Source organism: Haemaphysalis longicornis, unplaced genomic scaffold, assembly GCF_048455015.1.
Source record: "Haemaphysalis longicornis isolate Haplotype H1 unplaced genomic scaffold, Haemaphysalis longicornis Haplotype H1 scaffold_2, whole genome shotgun sequence".
Lineage (NCBI taxonomy): Eukaryota > Metazoa > Arthropoda > Arachnida > Ixodida > Ixodidae > Haemaphysalis > Haemaphysalis longicornis.
In genome coordinates this window covers 254,970,866-254,993,589 of record NW_027526295.1, presented here as the reverse complement: position 1 = coordinate 254,993,589, position 22,724 = coordinate 254,970,866, and the positions used below count along the sequence as shown (strand labels likewise).

The 22,724-nt window shown below is 48.1% G+C and overlaps 1 protein-coding gene across 1 annotated transcript in view; it reads left to right on the top strand.

Annotated features, from left to right (window-relative positions):
* LOC144168599 (chitinase-3-like protein 1) overlaps positions 1 to 22,724 on the top strand; it is a 60,526-nt gene that overhangs the window by 2,592 nt on the left and 35,210 nt on the right. Inside the window, exon 2 of the mRNA XM_077697549.1 lies at positions 15,154 to 15,243. Coding sequence (XP_077553675.1) covers positions 15,154 to 15,243 — 90 coding nt within the window. The remainder of the gene's footprint in view (positions 1 to 15,153; positions 15,244 to 22,724) is intronic.

Below are 22,724 nucleotides of genomic sequence, written 5' to 3'. Positions count from 1 at the left end.
TAAATATCCCAAAATACAATTCACACCAGAACAAAAAAAAAAGTCTCCACAATAAAGTTTTACACAATTCGTTGAAATGCACTCGTTAGTAAGCCATATCACTGTCCTAAGTGAAGTGGCTACCCCAAACACTCTCCAGTTGTGTCCTAAGACGTGTCCCTAATGGACTGGCCTACCCCGGTCGTCGGCGCTGGCGTGTCGCATCAGTTGCAGGGCCGCGACGCGGTGGTAGCAGTAGTCTGTTGTTGATGCCGGCATTCGATGCGCGCTGTAGTTCCTTGGATGGCGTGGGCTCCGCACCTCCCGGCGTGTTTCCTCGGTGGCTACCCCATGGTAGCCGCTGCCGCTGGAGGTTCCAGGTCTCGGCACGAACGTAGCCCTTCGGGGCTGTCTAAGCGAAGGTCGACAGACCGTGGACACTGAACAGCTGGTGCCCGACCGATGCCGCTGGGGCCACCAAAACACAGGTTGGTGGAGCTCCAAGGACGCCACAGCCGATGCGAGGTCGCCCCGCTCCTGCCCAGGCTCGGATTGCATGGTCGAAGGCCTCGCCGCGTCCCCCTGGCTCGTTCCTCACGTGCTCCTTCCGCCTCCTGGTTCCGTGCCTCCTCCCCTCGCCCTGTGCGCCCGCTTTTAACCCCTCTGGGCTCGATCGCGGCATTCTGATTGGCTCCTTGTCTTTTCGTATCCATATTTAGTCATCACGCCACTTGTCTCCGGCGCAGTGTTCTCTGATTGGCTGCTCTGTGCGTTACCATATTTGGCCGTGATGCCTCGGTGTTTCGGCGCGGCTTTCTTTTCGTTGGTGCGTTCCTGGCGCGCACTTCAATTTTCGTTTCTTTGTTCTTTTTTTTCTCGGGGGTTTTGATGTACCCCCTCTCCGGTGGTGCCCTTGACATATGACATGCAGAAAAAAAAATTGGGGCATCTTCGCTCTAGTGCCGCGAAGGCTGGGAAAACAGCGAAGCTGGCGGCCCCACCTAGCTTATTCTTGTTTCGGCTAAGTTTATGCCTGGTTATGCTTGGAGACTCCGCAAAGTTTTCTGTGTGCTTATGCCTTGATACTCAGTCAAGATTTCTTCGTCATGTTGTCGTCAGCCCCCAAAGAGTAGTCTAGTCAACACTCGGTCATCAACGTACGTACAATGTACGCGTGCCCACCGGATTTACGGTGAAGCTCAGAGTTTATTGATAGTAGGTGTTATGGAACGGGACGCAGACGCGAGGCCATGGCTGAGCCGGACCGAGGTTTATTAGCTTCTTCCTCCTCTAGCCCCTGATGGGCATGATAGTAGGCGGTCGCCCTCCTCGTCTTCCACAATTCCGCAACATACTCCCACCCCCGACGGTGACACTAGTGGGCAAGTTCAGAACAGGTTAGTATAGGTTCTGCCATAGATGGGTGGTCCAGTGTCATTCGTTTGAAAACGACAGGTGGCAGTTTGCGCCTGCTTTACCCTCCATCGATGCTTCGAGGCTCGATGCGTTCTTCTGGATACTTTCTTGGGTGGGACGGGGCCCCAAGTTTTGCTTGGGTCGGGCTGTATTGTAAATAATGCCGTAAAGTTAGTCCTCGAGTGAGCATGGACAAATCGTGTTTGGAATGCAGCCTGTACCTTCTGGTCAGTGGTGCCCTTTTGTTTTCCTGTTCGCCTTCGACGTTCCTTTCTGCGTGCTGGCTGAGTTTTAACCACTTGCATCTGTATCGTCATTAATGGATCTTCGTTTTATGTTTTCAGGTGGTCGAGCGGACGCTTGTCTTTCACGTGCTTGAATTCGCTTCTTCAGAGACTTACTGCCGAGCCACTCGTTTCGTAACGCTGGCACACGGGTGAATGTCTTCTCGTTGCACACGGGACACCTGTCACCCGTTGACTTCATCTGAGTTTTGCGCGTGCGCGATGGCCCTTTGGGCTTGGCCCCGAGAGCATGCGAGTCTGGGATGGTATTTTCCTCACTTGGGCGGAATGGCACGGCGCCGCTTGCTCCGTCTAACTCGGTATTGCGGCTACGTCCCGCCGCCTGGTTCACCGACGACGTTGCAAATGTAGGGACGCTGTGCTGCTCCGTCCTCTGTTTCACTAAAAACGACGAACTCGCGGTTTCGAAAGCAGCCCTTGTTGCGAAGGGGAGTGCTGTATTGGCCGCGTCCTTTTTCAGGGAGTTGCCCCCTCTGAAAGGCCCCTGCGTGTGTTGAGGTAGGGAAAAAGTCTTCGTCGGGGTGAACGACGTCCTCAAAGTTGCCAGAAAAATTCGTTCCTTTAATAAAACCTTAGCGCGACTGACCGTGTATGAGTATTCGTCGGCCTCTTCTAAGTCCTTTACGAAGCTGTCAAAGTCCAGAAGGTTCTGTATCTGCCCGTCAAGCTTTCGAAGTTGATCCTGTTTTTGTTCTACCTCACTGCACAAATCCATAAGCATACTGATATTAGGTGTTGACGATTGCAAGGCACGAACAGTTGTACTGGCTATGTCAGTTATGTCCGCCCGGAGGATGGCCCGCGAACTGATAAGTTGGTCCACAACCTGCCTGTCATCTATACCAGAGAGCGCAGCGAAGCAGGGGTCGGGACTGGCCGATGGGTGGGGTTCATCTCCGGTTCTAGGTGGGGGCTTTGTGTCCAGCACGCAGCCATGACAGGCACCGTTCAAGCGTGAGGCCTCCGAAATGAGAAGATCCGACGTACCTGAGGCCACGCACTACCTTGAAGGCGCTGCACTGGGAAGTCCGCTGATCCGTCTTTCCCGGGTTTGACGGCACCAGAAATGTTATGGAACGGGACGCAGACGCGAGGCCATGGCTGAGCTGGACCGAGGTTTATTAGCTTCTTCCTCCTCTCGCCCCTGATGGCCATGATAGTAGGCGGTCGCCCTCCTCGCCTTCCATAATTCCGCAACAGTAGGGTTCAATGCGCCGAAACTACACCGGGGCTATCAAGGACGCCGAACTGGAGGGCTCCGGATTACGTTTGACCCCCTGTGGACCTTAACGTGCACCTAAATATAGACAAACGTCCGTATTCGCTTTTCCTCTCCATTAGAAAAGCAGTTACCGCGGCCGGGATAGAACCTTCGACTTGGGATCAGCAGCACAACGTCTTAGCGACCAAGTCAAACTCCGGTACAGAGTATCCGGCGCAGCGGCACGAGCGTTTGCTCAAAATTTTTGAACTCGTTCGGTGGCCACCGTTCGGCTTGTGTGGTCTGGCATGTGGGACGCTAATTGAGCAGTTGATTAAGGTTATCGATTCTCGGCCTTTGGCTTCTTTCATGTTGGCATTAATTCTTGTATTTGCACGATCCAAACTGCACCACTCGTATAAACAAGCGCGCAAGCCACGCCGCGACGATTTTGCGAAGCCGTGTAGGTACCAGTTGTATCGCGCCTCTGGCACATGGCGGCACGAATCGCACCCGAGCACGGCGAGGCAAAGCTACTGTGGTGCTGGTGCGCGAGATGACGTCATCTCTCGGCGAGGTTTTTACGCGCACGTTCGCCGGCCAAACCACCGGCTTAAAAAGAACCGCGCAACACGCTTTTATCCACGTAAATAAACCTGCGTGACGTTTACATTACAGTGCCAGGAATATCTCAGCCAAATATTACACGTGCATATGAAACGGTAACCTCGCTACGGTAACCAACCGCGCTCTCTTCAATTCCTTCAGTATGCACCGCTGGCACCGCTGAAATTACGTCATTTCGGCGGTGGTTGTCCTATTGGCAGTTGCTGGTCAATTTATCGCATTTCCTGTGACGATCCGCCGTCGTTGTCGGCGCTGTGCACCAACGTCTTCTTTGCCGGAACCTATACAAACAGTTTCGGCGTTTATTTTGCGTTTTGAGTGCGCGCGGCGTTTTAGTGACGGCCCCAATGCTTTCCTTTCAACCTGATCACTCCACGATAAATATTTATCGCTTCAAAAACGCCCCCTCCTAGGCCGAGCGCGCTTGCGAGCAGGCATCAATGCCTGCTTTTGTGTTGCACCCAGACGAGAACTAGACCGCTCCACGTTGGAGAGAAAAAGAGAAAACTCCCCGGCATGTGCCATATCGAAGACCGCCGAAGAGAATTCCGCGAGTCTCCGCAGTCTCCGGGCAAGAGCGCGCAGGTTTCGTCGCGTAGTCCCCGGTCGAGTTTAGAGGGAATAATTATACGCGATGTTTCATCTCCCGTAGCTTCGGTGATACTGAACAGATTTTTATAGTTATTGCGGGAGGACATTGCTGGAACGATAGACTTTAACCGAAAATACATTCCGAATAGTCACTGTCAAGTTCTTCAGGGTTCCTTTAAACGGCATCGCTGTTAAAATCATGCTTTACCTGACCGGTCACGACTCACGCACCACATTTCCTTCAAGTGATCAGGTTCTCCTCACCTGGCTTTTTCGATATGCATAAATTTGGATGTGACGTTTCTGCGTTGCTGTGGACGCCGTAGTTTCTAGGGCGCTGGTGGGTGAGCGTGTAATTTGCTGTAATAAAATTGGATACGAGTGTGGTTGATATAAAGCCAGCAGGCTCTTCGTTGTGCAATGGAAGCGGTCAATCTTCCTCTGTGGCACTAAAGGTATGGCCAATCTCCTCTCGTGGGCAGTGTGTAAGGTCACGAAAAGGGCAAAAGGACACGAATGACGCTTGCAAATATAATATCAAAAGACAGCAAAAGGAGAACAAAAGAAAGCGCGTTAAAAACGCGCCAATAGGGAAGTGCCACGAAGGTCGCCAGGCCGACGCCAACGGCAACTGCCCACGATTGTTAAAGGAACATGTGCTCTCGTGATTGATCTGTGTTGCGCACGTTACGCATTATACATAGTTGGCAGCGGCAATCTGCTCAGTCTTTGGACATAGACCAAAAAACTAAATAAATCTTTGGCGAATAGTTCTTTTCTCCGCACACCAAACTGAGTTGGTGTTCGGTAAATGACCCAGCTTAGCTTTTAAAGGTGAAATCCACGCCTGATTTCAGCGCAGCCTCGCTCACTCACCGGCAGCTGTTCAGGTTTGTTGCGCTTTGAAGCGCTGCTATTTAGAACGGAGTAGGAGCTTTACCGGTGCATGGAGTGGACTTGGTGTGCCAAGGGCTTCTATGCGTGTTGTGACGCGGAGATTTGAATGGCATCCATAGGCTTGTGGAAATCCAGCAAATCTGGAACACTGTGGCGGCATAGAAGCCCACCTGTCTTTTGTATTCCGCTCTCATTTTCACGTCATGTAAAACATCGACCATGTATCCCTTCACCTCGCTGCACATTACGCCGAAAGACGAGAGTCTTCCACCGCCTCGGCCACGTAAATGCCTCCGGCTCTATCAAGCCCACATATCGCGTCCTTCCCCTCCCATTTTACTCCTCCCCCCATAAACACAAAGGAAGGAAGATCGCTGAAATCAATTCAATTTTCCCGAGTCCCGCTGCTCGCGCGCCAGCTTTTGGAAATATAATGTAACAACGTATGGGTACCAGCTACAGTAATACCTGGATGTAACGAAGTTGATAAAAATTGACAATTTTTCGTTACATGCAGTTTTCCAGTTCAGGCTCCCGTAAATGAAGCAGAAACTTAAAGTGAGACATCATAGATAGTGATCTCTCCCTTTAAGAATTTATTTCACAGTGCTTTCTCACGAAGTTAAATTACGAGCGTGTTTTTTGAATAGACTAAAGTTTTCGTTTTCTGGCAGAAAAACTCATCACCGACGAACCTATACCTCAGAAAGCAGTGGGTACGCGCGACAAACAGGCGGGCCTATCACCTAACCGGCACAGAAGTGATATATGAAGACGCACGGTAGTTTGCGGTGCGGGTGAACTTAGCTAAATTAGGGCATTTGTCCAGCCGATTGTTTAGAAAAACTGCGAAATACCATGATCATCAGCCTAGCAAATTCGTTACATCAAGGTTAACCGTCGCAATGCCTTCGTTACGTTGGGGTCGTAAACACATGGATTTCAATGGGTCTGGCAATGGGGAATCGAAAAACTGTTAACTCCAGGAATTCGTAACATAGAGGTTCGTTACATTCAGGTTTACCTGCAGTTGGTACTCTATCGTTACTTTGTTAAGCGCTGTATAGAAAACACAGGACGAGGGAAACAACGACCAGCGCTGCTCACACCAGCGCTACTTACACCTTTGTAAGCAGCGCTGGTCGTTATTTCCCTCGTCCTGTGTTTTATTTAAGGCGCTTAACGAAGTAACCCATTGGAATCTTCGTTGCTGTAGAACATCGAACGCGCCACGAAATCCAGGCTCGGGCGCGAGATCTTTCTGTATTTCTGGGTCAAAATATTGTATGCAATGTGCATTTTATTATTCCCTGTCGCAAATATCAAGCACACTTTATTTTAAATAAAAAAAAAACACTGTGAGTACATCTTGCGCATTCATGTTTCGCCTTAAATATGCCCAATGTTTTCTTTTTGCTCAACAATATTGATAAGTAACATGCCTCTAGATTGCTGGTTTTGGGGGGGTTTTTGCCTATATAAACTTCTCCTTCGAGAATTATTTTACCGTTTGGCTGGATGGCTGAATCGAGGGACGAACGGACGGACGGACGGACGGACGGACGGACGGACGGACGGACAGACAGTCAGGCAGACAGACAGACAGACAGACAGACAGACAGACAGACAGACCGGCAGACAGACAGACAGACAGACACTAAAATTGCAGGGTTTAAGTAGCCCACGAAAGACTATCCTCTTTATTAAATTACACTATCGACCGAACCCCGTATTCACCATCGGTTTCGGCTGGGCCACGACCGTTCTAGACAATGGGACGGCAAATCTGCCTCACGTTACTTTAACAAGAAGCAGCGAAACATGCAGGATGAAAACTCCACGTGGCTGCTCCGCCCTAGACACGCGGAAAAAGTTCGTCTGAAAAACAAAACAAGTGACTGCGATTCGCTGAGAAGTGCCACAAATTTTCTCGTGCGTCCCGTGGAGATCTCGTTCTGTTTGAACATTACCTCAAAGCAAAAACTGCATTTACTACACATTCACATGACTGATCAGCCCATCATTGTAGCGGTTGTTATAGCACTATTCCTGGATGTGCTATAAATTCTTCGATTGTCACCACAGAGCTTTCCACCAATGTCCTGAAGAAGCTCTGGCTACGTGTAGATCGGGTTTAGCCTCAGGCAACAGTTGTTTTGCAAGAAATTCTATAATGTCATGCTGTCATGTGCTTCTATTATTAGTCGATGTAGGTGTCAGGAGTGTCCATCTATGCCGTCATCGTTTAATTCCCGGGTAGACAATGGGGAAACGGTCTCGCGGTCATAGAAGGCTCCCCTCCCCCCCTTCTCCGTGCATTCCATGTTTCTGCTACTTTGTGCAAGTCGTACGCAATCGCGGCAAGGGAGCGTCCTGCGCCACGAGTGCGTAGCAGCTGGTAGGCAACGAGACGCGCGCGGTTCTGCGGTTGTACACGGTGGCCGCAAGCGCAGCAGCTGCCAGACCTGGAGGGCATGTGTGGTTGCGCGACTGCACGCGCTTCTCTCAACGAACGCGGGTGAGAGAGAAATGGAAGATCATGCGAGTTTTCTTCGGTGGGGAGAGTTGGAGGTTTTGGCACTCCTTGTTGGGGTCGTGGCTCATCGCTGAGGGGATGGCGTGGTTTCACAGAGCGATCAACGGGCTCAGTATCCTTGAAAATACGTGCTTAAAAGGGCCATGATACGAAAAGGGAAAGCCGATCTTCAGCGTTTATTCGCGCCGTGAAGAGAGCGACGCAAGGCTGTGCACAGTGGTACCAGCGCAGCGTTCCGAACCCAATCACGAGCCAACGTGCCCGCACACATCGCCAGGCGCGTGAACGTGCAACTTCGTTGTTGGCGTCTCTCTCATCATCATTACTGTTCATGTTGGCGGTAAATTATAAATCCGCAACATCCTCCGGGCCCACCAAATGCTCACTCGCATAGATACAACGACAGTCACAACATTTGCACTAGTTAAGCTCATTCTCTAACGCATACTAGCTGTACTTGCCCGGTCCTAGTGTTACCGTTATTTGCTATTACACTTCACCGATTGTCCAAGTTTCTAAAGCGTTGCAAGCATATTGCTGACTCCGTCTCTCGGTAACGATGAAACGAGAGTTCTCGCAGTTTGCAGCTTAACACACCGGCAGGCTTTGCAGCGTCGAAGCATCTTCTTCGCACACAGTCGGTGTCTTGAACTCCCTGGGCGGCCTTGCGTCTTTCAGCAAGAGTATTGCTGATTCCACGATGAGGAAGTCGCTTACGAGCAGTGTTAATTAGGGGGTACAACGGCGATCTTCCGGCAGTTGTACCGCGCGTCTTCTTTCTTCCGGGGTCACGCTGAGATTCAGTCTCTGTTTAATACCGTTCTTCCAGGAAGAGGTTCCGAAAGCATGTAAGGATGCAGTATAAAATTGAATTGCTCTTGACACCTCTCGTAGAACCTCACGGTGCGGCACGTAGTAGGTATCGTCTGAGCCACGCGCTCCCTTCACAACTTTTTCCGGGTGGTCAGTCCTCTGGTGTCGCCTCATAGCCTTATCGTACGGTCTTACGCCTTCTTCGATTGAAGAAAGTTGTGGAGGTACTCCGTGAGCGCTCAAAAGGGCAGTTTTGTGGTAGTCGGCCATTGATACTGGTCTGGACCCACATCGCACTTCTATGTCATGGCGCACGTTTTCCAACCGTATTGAATCTTCAGACTTGCGCAATACATCTTCACCGGGATGCGAGTTCGGAGAGTTCTTTAGACCAACAGTGTCTATCTCCCGAAACCGCCGAAGAGAGCAAGAGAGGTCTTCGTTCTCACGCGTGTCCGTGCGGAGAACACACACGAGGCTGCTGCCTTTGCTTTTACTGCTCTCTTTTAGTGATAACGGTCCTTGTAGGGTCCATCCCATGCTCGTCTTGATGGCGGTTAGGGATGGATTCTTCTCATCCCACTGCACCTCGCTCGATTTCGGCATTAGCTTCCAGATCTGGCCTGAGCCAACAAGTAGGCTCACTCCTTGTTCGTGCTCTACGCCTGGAAAGGCGATGGCGTCAGCTAGTGGTTTTCCTTCGGCGATCAGACGTTGAATAAGCGCGTTGTCCTTCGGTGCTTCAGCCATCTCTTCACAGATGAAAGGCACGACGATTGCTTCTATGTCCACAGACGCGCTGTCAAGCTAATTCCGAAGGGTCACTGCGACGACTTTGCACTTCTGACTAGCACATCCAGAGCGTCCGAACGCACTCATTACCAGATCCATCTCACCAATCGCAGCCAACTTTAGCTTAGAGGCAACATCTTGTCTAATGAAAGTGCGTTGGCTGCCGTTGTCAAAAACTCCACGTACGTAGCAGCAATGGGACGAAGTCATAATCCATGCCCGGGACGTCTGTAGTAAGACGTCGCCGGAGAGTCTCGGGATGGCTGATTTGCGCGTGTTGACGTGCATCGCTACATGTCGCATTTCTGCAGCCGATTCGAACGGTTTCCGAGCGGGGTCATTGGTGCACATTGTGGTGGCGTGGCGTCGCTTACATGTCCCACACCGGACCTTCTTTCGGCAACTCCGCACGAGATGCCCTTTCGCCGTACATCTGTAGCATCGGACGTCTCTTGCTAGGCGGATTCGCTTGTCGGCCAAAGGGATGTCGCTCGGACATTCTTCCGTTCTGTGGTCTTTGGCGGAGCAGAAGAAGCAAGGCGAAGTCTGTGCCTTGTTGTTCAGGACGGCAGCGGTCGTAATAGACTGCTGCTTCTTGGGCCCTCGGTCAGCCTCCTCACTTCGTTGAGGCTTGCTGATCTGGAAACTTCTTTCCCTGCACTCCACTTTCACTCGCAGGAAAGACAGCAGATGTTCTACGTCCTGGGCAGAAGAACTCTGACTGCTCGTGGAAGCGGCGCTGGCTGCAAGGCTCTGCTGTTCGAAGTAATCGACAATAATGTCGCCAGGTATCACCTTTAAAAGCACTTCATTCAACATAGCCGCGTAAGAAGAAATGCCAACACCCAAGCTTTCCAGTCCTCGCCGGTTCATTTGCACGTGGTCGTACAGCTTCCTCAAAGCGGCCACGCTGCTGGCTGAATCAACAGGCCTGAGCTTCCGCTGATTTTCAAAATGCTTCAGCTCGATCACTTTGGAATTGCCAAACCGATTCTTCAAGATATTAAAGGGAGACTGAATTGAATTTGTCAAGCTCCCGTTCTTGCTTGCACTGCGTAGACTGGCTCAAATTAGCCCACTTTTCATCGTTTATCCGGTTGACAAATCGGTAATTACTTTACACAGCGCGAAAGAAGAAAAACTACTATGCGCGGTTTGCGGCGGCCGCACCAACTAAAACTGTGACGTTGGGAGGAGGGAGCACCGTGATTGGACGATGACCAAGGTTGGCAATCAAACAAGTTTCGGTTTCGGTTTCGGTTCTGTAAAACACAACGTTGTTTTATGGGCATTCTCAATATCTCAGTATTCTCAATATCTCAGTAATCATCGTACCGCGCTTCTGCCATGTTGTCGGCTGTAAAATGCGTAAGATAAGCCTCCCAGGACGGCTTGGAATCGTGGCATTCACTAGCCGAGGCCTACGCAGTGCATGAACGCCCTCCGCGTCCCCGCAGACGCTCAAATGCCATGCGCTTTCCCCCCATATTTGGAGCTTGCCTCACTCATGCCTGTATCGTAAAAAGCGTGTTCGCACCAGGCCAAGGGTATGTTGATTCTGGGCTGTGCCCACTGCCCGCAAGCAGTCGGTGCTTATGGCAACAGCACGCCAACGAGAACTCGCTAGCGTGCCAGTGCCAGCCTGCGCGCGTTCTGTGAACTAGTTCGTGGAGCAATGAACTTTGCGGCCCAAAAAAAGGTGAACTCAGTAGAGAAAACATCGGCGGAAAACGAAAAAGTTCACTTATAAAACAAAAAAGCACGCACCCACGGGGATTCGAACTCGCAACTTGCAGAACTCTTGCAATGACATACCCAGCGCTCTAGACCACTCGACCACCAGGCTTCTTTTTTTTTTATTTCCAGACAAACACCGCTGGTACAAACATAATACACAACAACAAAACAAACCCATTACACTAAGACATAAAATCACTGTTCCACTCTAGGGTACAGTGCTGACTACTAGAATATTTTCATTTTTGTAAACTCCTCCATTTGTGACAACCAGTTTGGAACACATTGGCGTGCCTTTTGAACTTCAAGAAAAGAGAATATGGCCTCTCGGAAATACTCATTTACTGGCCGCGCATCAATGTCCGAGTGGCGGACTGCCATTCGGCATCTCCATATACTGTGCAGACGAAGTAACATTACTAGATCTAGAGGGACGCCATCATCATCAGGTTCTTACTCGACCACAGGGCGGGCTCGGCTGACCTTGCAAATATAAGGTATATATTGTATAACCAGTTTACACTTTTATTTAGTTTTGGCATTTCAAGCAGCTTAGGTGACTTTTGTTGTTTTGAGCTCGTGCAGTAAGCATCCCCCAAGTTTCCACAATATATCACGTCTAGCAATTGCATTTCTTAGACGGAAAAGCGTTCGCAGATGCGTAGTCGTGCTGCTGACCGCTGTGCTTGTTCGCCCAGCGCAAAAAAAGTGCTTCCCGCACCCTAGTTTTACGCTGTACGGTAAAAATATCAGTTGATTTTATTTCCTTAGTACCTATATTGACTTCGCTGACTCTTCTCCCGCCTTCAACAGGCCTTATATTTTCCTACTGGCGTACCAGACAGCGAAGCGTCACATGTGCGCTTGTGCAGCGCTTGTGTGAAGCGACCTTGACTTGGAGCTACATACAGTGTACAAACTAACGAAGTAAAGAAAGGCACATTCTTCCATTCACAAACGTGTCCTGGCTTCGTTTCAACTGAGCGAACGAATTGCGACGACCCGTCGGCGGCCGGCGGACGAAACGCTGGGCCGACTGACTGTGTCTGAAGGCCGGGCAGTTGTGCAGTAGCGCAGCCAATTGAGAGCTCGGCTCCTCCCGACGTCACGCGAAAACGCCACAGAAAATGGGCGAGCGTAAAGAGAGGAGGACAGCATTTTCGAATTAATTTTTCTACTAAATAAAATCGCGTAAAGGCGCCCAGAGTGGTCGAAACATGGCCTGGGGACTCCGGACTACAATTTGCGCTAGTAATCCCGCAATGTTTACATATCACTTCAGTGTCCCTTTAAGAGCATCTTGATAGCAGGACTCTGTCACTTGCAGGCCAGCAACGGCTTCAGCAGCAGCTCCGTCAAGAAGCGAAAGCAAGTAATGAAACCGGTCAATATTGTACAGCCGGGGATTCTCGTGGACGGAATGTCGAAACATGTCCCAAAAAGCTTGCCACCGCGTTATCGCTCCGTCGAAGCGCAACAGTTCTAGTTTCGGGAGACGTGCTCCAAACTCACGAGTCGATGGCATGGGTTGTCCGGTAGACGTCGCTGCCCGGCGGTCTCCGCTGGCGTCTTCCAATGGAGGAGCAGTCTGGAGCGTCGAAGATGACCTCAACACCTCCATGTGATGCTTGAGTAAAGCCAGAGCGCTGGTCCCTGCGTCGTCATACTCCATGACCGAAACGTAGTCTTCGGCTGCCTGGCCGTAGGTCAGGTGGCTTCGAGTTCGGCGTTGAGCGCAGACAATGCTGAATTGCTTGCTCAGAGACGTCCGTGAATGACACGAAGGGCGGAAAGCTCCAACTGCTGAGATTGTAGCAGCTGGTCCACCTCGCTGATGATATTCGTGTTCATAGCCCGCCGTGACGCGCGCTTATTCTTGATACGTTCCATGCCGGTCGTAGCTGAAGAAAGGCGTACCCAGCTCGTCAGGAGAAGGCTCGCCGCAACTCTGGCTTGCTTCCCGGATTTTCGGCACCATTGGTGCCGAAAATCCGGGAAGACAGACAAAACCCAAGTTTGGTTCACTCGGAAGACTGCCTCGTTAGTATCATACTGACGCCACTTTTAACGCACACTTCACTCAAATGGGTTATATAATAAGGAAAAAAATGGAATGGCAATGCGACCCACTAGCTCATTTCCCGCAACAGAACATATGATGTCACATGCCCCGGCCAAAGCAAACGCAAATTAGGGAGGGCTTATAATGGATAAGCATAGCACATAAACGCGCAAGTATCATCTAAAGTCAGTCATTTGGGCATTATTTGAATTGAAGCGTGTAATGTAAAAATCTACTGCTGAAATTTGCTTGGAGAAATTTCGGCCGAACTTTCCTTCTACGTACTTGTTTAAATGTCGCCGAGTCCCCACAATCATTTTCGGAATTGCAGGAGATTCCTTATACCACCCGAAAATTGAGAATATGTGTTGCCCTTTTAACAACGTTTATGTAACAGGAATGGCTGCTCTGGTTTATAATCGATGGCAATTGTGGGTTTGAATATGATCGTCACCACAAAGCGAATTCTCGAAGTGTCATGTAGTATTCTATTAGCAATGCGTGCTATTAGCTAATACAGGATACGATGGCGGCACAGTGTATATGGTGGTTACTGACACACATTAACAAAAGTGTCATTAATATGCAGCCCTGATCGGAATATCGAAGCAAAGGACAGTTCTTGTAGCCCGTCCGGGTCTGATAATACAGAGCAAATAGAGGTGTGTTGTGCCATAGAAGTTATTTAAATTATCTTAGCTTCCCGGTTGCCCCAAGCACATGACTTTTGACCTTCACGCGTCATCCGCTTAACCGCGTGCTCCATGCACACTCCCCTCTCCAAAAGAAAAAAAAAGTATTGATATTCAGTTGCGCGAACAGATCATCCTAGCTCACCCCCAAAGGACTTCCAAGTGGCAAAAAGTTTACAGCGATGCACAGTGCAATTACGAGGTATGGGAGTTGCAAAAATTTTAAATGTGGAAATATTACGAATATGACTTCAGCTAGGAGTAACTCGAATAGAAATTCGAAGTGTAGTATATACGCAGAATTGCGTGAATAACGACCGTGCGCCGAGTACAGTGTTCTTCTTGCGTGCTATCTTTGGAAACGACCACTCATAGCTACGCGAACAACTACTTTCCAAGAGAGCGGCCCGCTGAGTGACGTTTCAACAGCACGACGACGCCACACTGCTCGTACCTCATGACGCCATGTGTCTGTTCGTGCAAATGCAGCCCGTTTAGTGTACACCTTACAAGACAGCGGCACATTGAACGTGACTTTTGCCCTCTCCCTTCTTCCCAAAGCCGAGTGGACCACTGCACAAAAAGACGGAGCCCGATGAGGGTGTCTGTTAGCACTGCAACCGCATGGGGCTAATTCCGCCGTGGTTCCCTTGGGCGAAACCGCGCCTCGAGCCCGTTTTACATGGGGCGAATTTCGCTTGCGAGTTCGCAGCTGCGGCGCCGCTCGTGCACCAAAACGTTCTATTCTCGTTGCTGTCACGAATTTCCAAATGTTTGGAAGAGTCGAACTTCTCTTGTGAACGTCGCTTAGCATTTGGCAATATGTCGCAGCAGTGAAAGTAGGAAAATAAATCATTTTGCCGCACTGGCGCCGCAACTGCGAATTCGCAGGCGAAATTCACCCCATGTAGAACGGGCTTTAAGCGGCACAGACAGCAATAACGGCCACTTGCAACGGATTATCGATTCTGATACACACTTAAAACAAAATCCCATTGAAAATTCTTCCAGGGGCATTTTGAGCGGTGGTGCAGCTCAGGTTAATATGTCCAGTTCTACGTTTTTCCTGCATCTTGTACTTATCCCCGCGCAACCTTTAATTTAAATATTCAGCGTATCCTCGAGGCCAGAGTTTGTCTTAAAAGACGGGGAAAGGAAACTGGCGCACCTTGGCATTGTAAGAGGTGCGCATCAGCATATGCCCCTTTCGCTCACAGTCGAGCAGGCACGTAAGCCGGCTTCACTGTTATAACATCCTATCTGTGCTGGTGCACCCTTAACAGGCGGCGCAGTTTTTTCTTGGTGATTTTTTGCTAACGCCACCGGACCAAGCTCAATTTAAAACAGCTCCGCTGTTGAAAGAAATCGCCATGTGCCACATAGTGGCTACTTCTTGAACTGCCAGAATATCGCGGCACTAATGTACAGCGTGGCGGGCTGCCCGTATTGTGAAGGTACTGGTGTTAATGCATTTGATAGTCATTAATGACGATTTTAAATTTCAGGAAAAGTTTATGCAAATGGAACGTGCTCTCAATTAGACTTTAAAATGTGTCCTTACAATCAAACTCACAAAACCTGCCAGATGGCGAATGGTGAGTGGCACTCTTGAAGTCAATTTGTCGTTAAAAAAACTAGCCGTGAATAAGCAGAACAAATTTTATGCATTTTCTACTCTGACTGAAAAGTACAATAAAGCAATAAGACAATTGTCTACAGTAACCTTTTAAAGGCAATATGTTCCTGAGAAAAATAAAAAAAGAATGCAGCAATGTCAGGTACTTTCACGAGTGCCGTGGTGCCGAAGCGTATGCAGGTCCGATGAGATCAGTGCGGGAAATGTAACATATTTCGGTCCTCGCTGAAATGTGTCAAAATACCTCTCACTACACGCTGTAACCCACGCTTCGTCATTCATACTGATTTCTTTTATAAGGACATATTACATGTTAGCAGTCTCAGATTTGAGTATGTGAGTATTTGATTTTTATTTCTTGGAAAAACCAAGGGGAGGCTGAGACTAAAAGCGGACGTGGCCTGACAGGGGCCTCAGCCACCCGATTTACAGCGTACATAATAACACGTCTGTTCACAAATTTAAGCATATTAGCACAATAGCACAATCATAATAGAGAAATAGCACAAAGGAAAGTCATTACTACATTTCCTATGTATTATACAAAGAATAGGTCTAAAATTAACGGAAGAATCACAGTGTACACATAAACGCAGTAATTCGTACGCAAGAAGTTTCATTAGTTACACTACTATGTCACAATTACGTATGAATGTATTTTTGTTTGTAATTGTTTTTAATTTCCACCTTTAGAGGAACATGTAGACATATATTACAAACCCCTAAATATATATCAGTACTGCAAGCGTTTTGCTTAAGTAGCACTTCGTTGACCTGTGTTTTCAACGTAAGTTCACTGGCGTGGAAGTTTAATTTTTCTCCTAATTTATTTAATGTTTCAGTTGACTGGTACAGGAAAGATTGCTCACCATAGTTCGTTCCTACTTTTGGAGTGTGCCGTATTGTATGCCTGAGATGGTAGTAAGCAGATTTATTATTAACTTGATTGTGGGTCTTTTGCTTATAAATGGTGTGCAGAACCTTCATGTAATAGATTTGGTCAGCTCGAAGCATTGAATATTCAGTAAATAAAGGACTTGTGCTCAAATCTGCGTAACAGCCATGATAATCTAAATATACGCGCAAAATTCTTTTTTTGCAATACAATGATCCTGTTATAATTAGTTTTAGTTGTGGTCCCCAATTGTGGTCCCCCATTGTTGTTCCCATACATTGAAGGGCTCGTATTTGGCAACCGTGTGCATCTAACGTGATGCGACATTTGATCCAAAAGAAGGCTTTTCCCTGTCCTGCACGCAAAGTTTAGCCGCTTAAGAACGGCGATAAAACGTATCACAAAGTACTTGCGTCCTTTTAATGCCAATCCAAGAACTATTTAAATTACACGTCCCCCCACACTCTTCCTCTAAGTAAAGACTTCGCCTGGCTGTTGACCAGTAAGCCAATAAAGCAAACAGAAATGTTTGTGCGCGCTCGTATACTGCTATATTCCTCTTTAATGACCGTTAGCGAGCAGTCACCGCAGAAGACCCAAAAAAGCAGCATCCACGTGTGTGTAACCGACGCCCACTTTGGCGTTTAATTGTGCTTCAAGGCAGATGAACAACAAACATTTTAGTGGACCGTTCTGGGCATGTGGGCCTCAAACTGGAAATGTTTTGAATACCCGCAAAATCACCTTTTGTCTCGTGTCAATCAACCAATTGTCCCGTGTCCCGTGTCAATCAAGCAATCGGCGAGAACCGATGGTGCATACAGTGATTCAGAGAATACCGTCAAGCGCATTCTGGGTTATGATACCAAATTGAAAGACCTCAAGGACGCGTACCGTAAGTTCCAAAGAGTCTTTGTAATCGTCATTTCTGATCGAACTGCAACATGTGCAACAAACTGGTGCACAATAACTACCTGACCGCAAAAACGCAAGTGCGCTGACGCCCTTGCCCGGACAGCAAAGCTTTGGCGCCCCCCCCCCCCCCCCCCCCCCTACCCTCCGCAGCCACCCACGCAGATCCGCTGAACAACCACCTTCACAAAGCGGATTGGCTGGTGAATTTTGTGAACCTCTTCCTCCCTCTTAAAAGCGGACGTGTAACTTAATGTTTTTTGCAGCGTTTCTTCATACAGGGCTCCCTACAATCCTACCAATACCGTGGAGACGTCAGCGACGAATTCTGTCTCAAGTAGCACAGTTGACTGAGCCGCCCCATAATTTGCTGTAGGGTACAAGAAGACAGTCTGCGGAAAGTGATATTTCAAAGGGGTTTTATGCGTCCAAATTATGCTCCTCATGAGTCAGGCGCATAGCAGTGGTGGGAAACAAGTTAATTAGGCACGTTTGTATCTTTGGCGTGCGCGTAAAACTGGCTGGAACTGGTGTCTCTGATTCTTGTTTCCTTCACAGTAACGGTAAAGGTTATTCCGTCAGCATTACCAAGTCCATATGATAAACGTTCTTTTAATTGAGGAGGGAAGGGTTGGGTTCAACATCAGCAACCATCAAAACGTGTCGTCAACATATTTGTGCGCATTTCTTTCTTTTTACTATTCTTGCTTGCGTGTCAAGTACGAAGAGAGTAACAAGGAAAAAACCTTAACACATAAGAATGATTTGAATCTTGTACATCCACAAGCTACCGTGATAAAATATCTCGGAAATGCAAGTGAACCCTATCGGCGTCAGCTTTATATGCGCAGACTAAACCAAACAACGCCTCGCATGTGTACGTTATATGTATAACTGATTACATTGAGAAGTTTTAAAACATTTGTACAAATAACACTATGCAAACGTTATGCGGGGCCTTAATTGTTTACTTGTATTTTTGGAAGTCACGTAATTTTTCAAGTCATTCAGTCAAGATCAAGTTAGTGACGACTGAAGAGCTTTTCATGTGTCGCAATCGCTGACTCGATTATTTGCGCCGTGCAGGAATCAACGGGGAACTAAGGGACGTAGAGACACTAATAAAATTCCAAAAAGTGACTCAGAAATTTCCAAAAGAGTACTGTGAGACAAAGCGTAAGCATTCTTTGGCGGGCCTTTTGCGGGTCTGCGTAGCGGTTAGAGAACCACGAAGGCACTTTCTTTTCTATTGAAGTCGCATCCGACGCCTTAATAAGATTTCAGAGTGGGAGATTTCTGCCTAATTCATCCGACGCCCTAATAAGATTTCAATGCGGGACATTTCTGCCTAATTCATTATAAACGTTTGTACCAAAGCGCACCCTCATGACGTTGAGTTTTAATAGACCCCCTATTGTGTTTCTATAGAGTCAATAAAAAGTCAATTAAAACTCATCGCTTATAGACTGTGCTCGTTAGAAAGTCAACAAACATTTTCTTGCACAAACTCAACCAACATTTTCTTGCCTTCAAGAAATTGAGGTTTAATACACTTCATATTGCGTTTCTATAGAGTGAACCAAATCTTCCTTCTTAAACACTGCGGCCAACATAAAATCAATAAACATTATATTGCAAAAAAATTACCCCATCTTCCCGAGGGGAACCCTGAGTAGAATGCGGAGCATCGGGGGGTTCCGTTGCGTTCCGTTGTGTTAGTAGTTGGGTTTGGGGGAAATTGTCGAAGTTCCAGTACCGCCGCTCGACGTTATCGAACCGACGCTGCTTGACGTTGCCAAAGCTCAGGATCCGCTGCTCGACGTTGACGCTTCGAAGTTGCTTCGCACTGACGAAGTTCAGGGTCCGCAGCTCGCTTCAAGCGTTTGCGTTCAGCGTCGCGTGCCCTTCGCTTCGCAGCTTTGTCTTGAGTGGACGTAACGTTGCTATTAGTGTTTGGGCTGATGCTGACGCGTGCTTGCGTCAGCTCACTCACTGACGGGACTGTTGCTTCCATCACACTTCATCAGAAGCATCAACGGAGTCAACCGAAGCAAGCGCTGCACTGAACGCGCGCAGCGCTCTACCCGCTTTATATTCACACTTGAAGGAGATGAGACTAGAGGAGGAGAGTAGCGCATGCGCCGCGAGAGCGGAAGCGAGAAGGCAGGAGAAGCGCAAGCAGGTGGTAGGAGAGAAGTGGAGAGAGTAATGCGCAGCTGTTGGAGAGCGGGAAGGAAAAGAGTTGCGCACGCGTAGTGTGAGTGCGGACGCCGACGCCGCGGGACATACCCCCGAGCAAGAGACGCTCCGCATCTAAAATTCAACATGCATGTTGTTGCCTTTACTAAATTGAGTTTTAACAGACTCTGTATTGCCTTTCTCTGGGGTCGATCGTACTCCTTATGTGTGGACTGTGTGGACTCCTTATGTGTGGACTGTGGTCCGGCAATAAACATCTTATTACGAACACGCCGCAAGCATCTTGTTGCCTTCATCATGTTGAGTTTTAATAGACTCTGTATTGCGTTTCTGTAGCCCACCCACGGAGGTCTGGTAGTTTGTCCGTGCCATGTGGGGTGCCATTGCACCGCCTTCCCCGCCGCATCAACACAGCTCGCGAGATAGACGTACCATCACTTCGTCTTGAGAGCACTTGGGCGCTGTGGAGCCCGGGGTGACGGACATCACCGCCTGACAGTCCGAGCCCCTTCAAAGCTCCTCTGTTAAAACTTGCCAGAATACCTGACTCACAGGCAACAAAATATTACGACTATACTCAATAACTTTATAGAAGCTAACAAAGATAAATTTAATAAAAACTCTTTAGAAATTCTATTTAGACTTAGCTCATATGCAACAGGTTGTGATGACTGTGCACAACATGAATTTTACAGAAATATAATTCAGATAAATTGAATAAAAACCCGTCAGAAGTTGTATTCAAAGCTGACTTACTCGCAGCAGGATGTTACGACGATACTCAATAATAAATTTATGAAAGGTAATTCGGGCAAATTTAATACAAACTCATTCAAAAGTTTATTCAAACTTTATTCACACGCAACAGGATGTTACGACTATACTCAATAACAATTTTATTAAAATATTTTGCCATAAATTTAATAAAAATCCGTCAGAAACTATATTCAAATCTGAGCCACACGCAACAGGCTGTTGCGACTATACACAGTAAAAATTGCATAGAAAGCTTATTGAATTTTTTTGCAAAATTCCTATAAGAAACTCATAAAAAACTATATTCAAAAGCGAAGATCTATTGACTTGGCTCTATAGACTGTTAGTTAAAGCGCGGTGGCCAATTTGCAAGGGAAACTCAATAGAAATATTCTATAAAATGTCGACAAAATGTTTATAGGATTCTTTTCAGCTATCTCTATAACAAGTTTATTAAATGTCGGTAAACATTTTTATGAGGGCAAGAAGCCGCTTTTCTATTGAAGTCGCATCAGACGCCCTAATAAGATTTCAAAGCGGGATATTTCTGCCTAATTTATTATAAACATTTGTACCAAAGCGCAAGAAGGCACTTTTATATTGAAGTCGCATCCGACGCCCTAATAAGATTTCAAAGCGGGACATTTCTGCCTAATTCATTATAAACATTTGTACCAAACCGCAAGAAGCCACTTTTCTATTGAAGTCGCATCCGACGCCCTAATAAGATTTCAAAGCGGGAGATTTCTGTCTAATTCATTATAAACATTTGTACCAAAGCGCAAGAAGCCAGGGCGAATAGACAGAACCTCAGATAAGCGAAAACTATATTCTATTAAGCCAGGAAAGAAATAGGTACGGTTTGAGGAACTGATGTTACCATCTTCAGACAAAGGTAAATAAAGGGACGCCCACAATGAAGGTTCATGTTTAAACACCAATCGGAATTATATAAGATCTTACAGGTTTCTGAAATGATGTACATGCCTAGCAACATAAAGATTTGCGGCTACACTTCGTATTCGCCACTAATTACGCCACTGTCTTTCCACACGGAGGCACTGACGCCGCGATGACGTTCCCTGTGACATGTTTTCGGTTTTTTCGGTGAATGCGACTAAATACCAAATAAGCGTATTCTCCTGGTCATGTTTTACACGTACAATTGCTCCCATGAACCGAAAAAAAAAAACTGGCGACGCTTGAACTAAGTCGCGCAAGGCTTGAACCATAGCGCAGCTACAGGATGTCTTCCTACGTGAGCTCTGAAGAACACATCACCACGCATTTGTACAAGTCTGAAATTGTTTATTTACATGTTCCGTCGTCGCTTTGCACTGTGCTAGCAGTAATCACTGTCATCTGCACCGAAATCATCGTGTTCCTCATGCCAATAATTACATGCGCGGTAGCGATTGACGACAGCCTGGGCGTAGCGGCCACCCGTACGTGCACGGCGCAGGCGCGGTGCTCCTGGAGTCGCGTCGATATTTCGTGGAGCAGGTGTTGCGCCCGCTGTGGTGTTGTTGGCTGCTAGGCAACTCAAGGAGCTCCTCGGGGTTTTCGCCAGTTTCTCTTTTTTTTTTTTTGTTGCTCAAGCCACGGCGCGAGCCGGGGGAGCCCGGCGGTCGCCGCGAGGCACGCTCTCACGGGCGCTCGGCATTTTTTAGTATTTCTGAAGCGTTGCGCATTACGCGCCACACATTACGGCGAGCCACAACAGCTACTCTCTTAAAAAATTAAAGCCGTTCCCATCAACGTGAAAGCTGTCGGAAATGCACAGCAGTGATTCGCCATAGTGGGCTGTGGCGCCTTTATCCGCTCGCTGCTACCACTCATCCCGCTGCTCGCCTCCCGGTCTCACTCCTCGCTTGATGAATTAAACGGAGGTTTGTCCAATGCAATTCAAATTTCCCGCCTTCGCAGGGCTCACTCACCCCATGCCTGGAACGGCGCGAGCGAGAGTTCTCTTATTTTGGTGCTTGCTTTCATGTCGCACCTGTCGCCGCATTACTGCGCAGCTTGGAACGCGTTGTTTTTGGCGGCTACGTTTTTCGGTTACTGTCGTAAAAGCACCCCAACGGGCGTTCCTAACTAAATGAAAGCGGGGGCTGCCGGTTATTTACTAAGATTTTGCCTCAAATGTACCTGAGTTTTCTTTGCGATAAGCAATGGGTAGGTGTATGGCAAGCGCCAGTGGTACAGGAATTTCGAACGGTTATGACTACATAAACCGCTTATTTTTCGAAGCCTCTGTTTGGCTCCGTTATCTCGCTGCGCCGCCAGATTCCGGCAGGGGCTAGACGTTGTAACAGCGAACGAGCTACGGCGATAAGGCGGGCCCCTAAAGCGATCTGCACTTGAAAATAAAGCAGTTCCACTGAACATGAAAGGTGTCTCAAGTACAAGCAGCGATTCGCCAGAGAGGCTGTGGCACCGTTATGCGTTCATTGCTACCACCGCTTACACTGTTCCCCTCCCTGTCTCACTCCTCTGCTGATGAATTGAATAGAGGTTCGTCCAACGCAATTTGAATTTCCCGCCTTTGAAGTGCTACCGTGCCCTCTGCCTGGAACAGCACGTGGGGCAGTTCTGTTCTTTTAAATGCGGAGTCCCTTAGGACCGCACAATGTCCGTCCGCTTCCGTATGCATAGCATTTACAACCGCAAAAAAATCA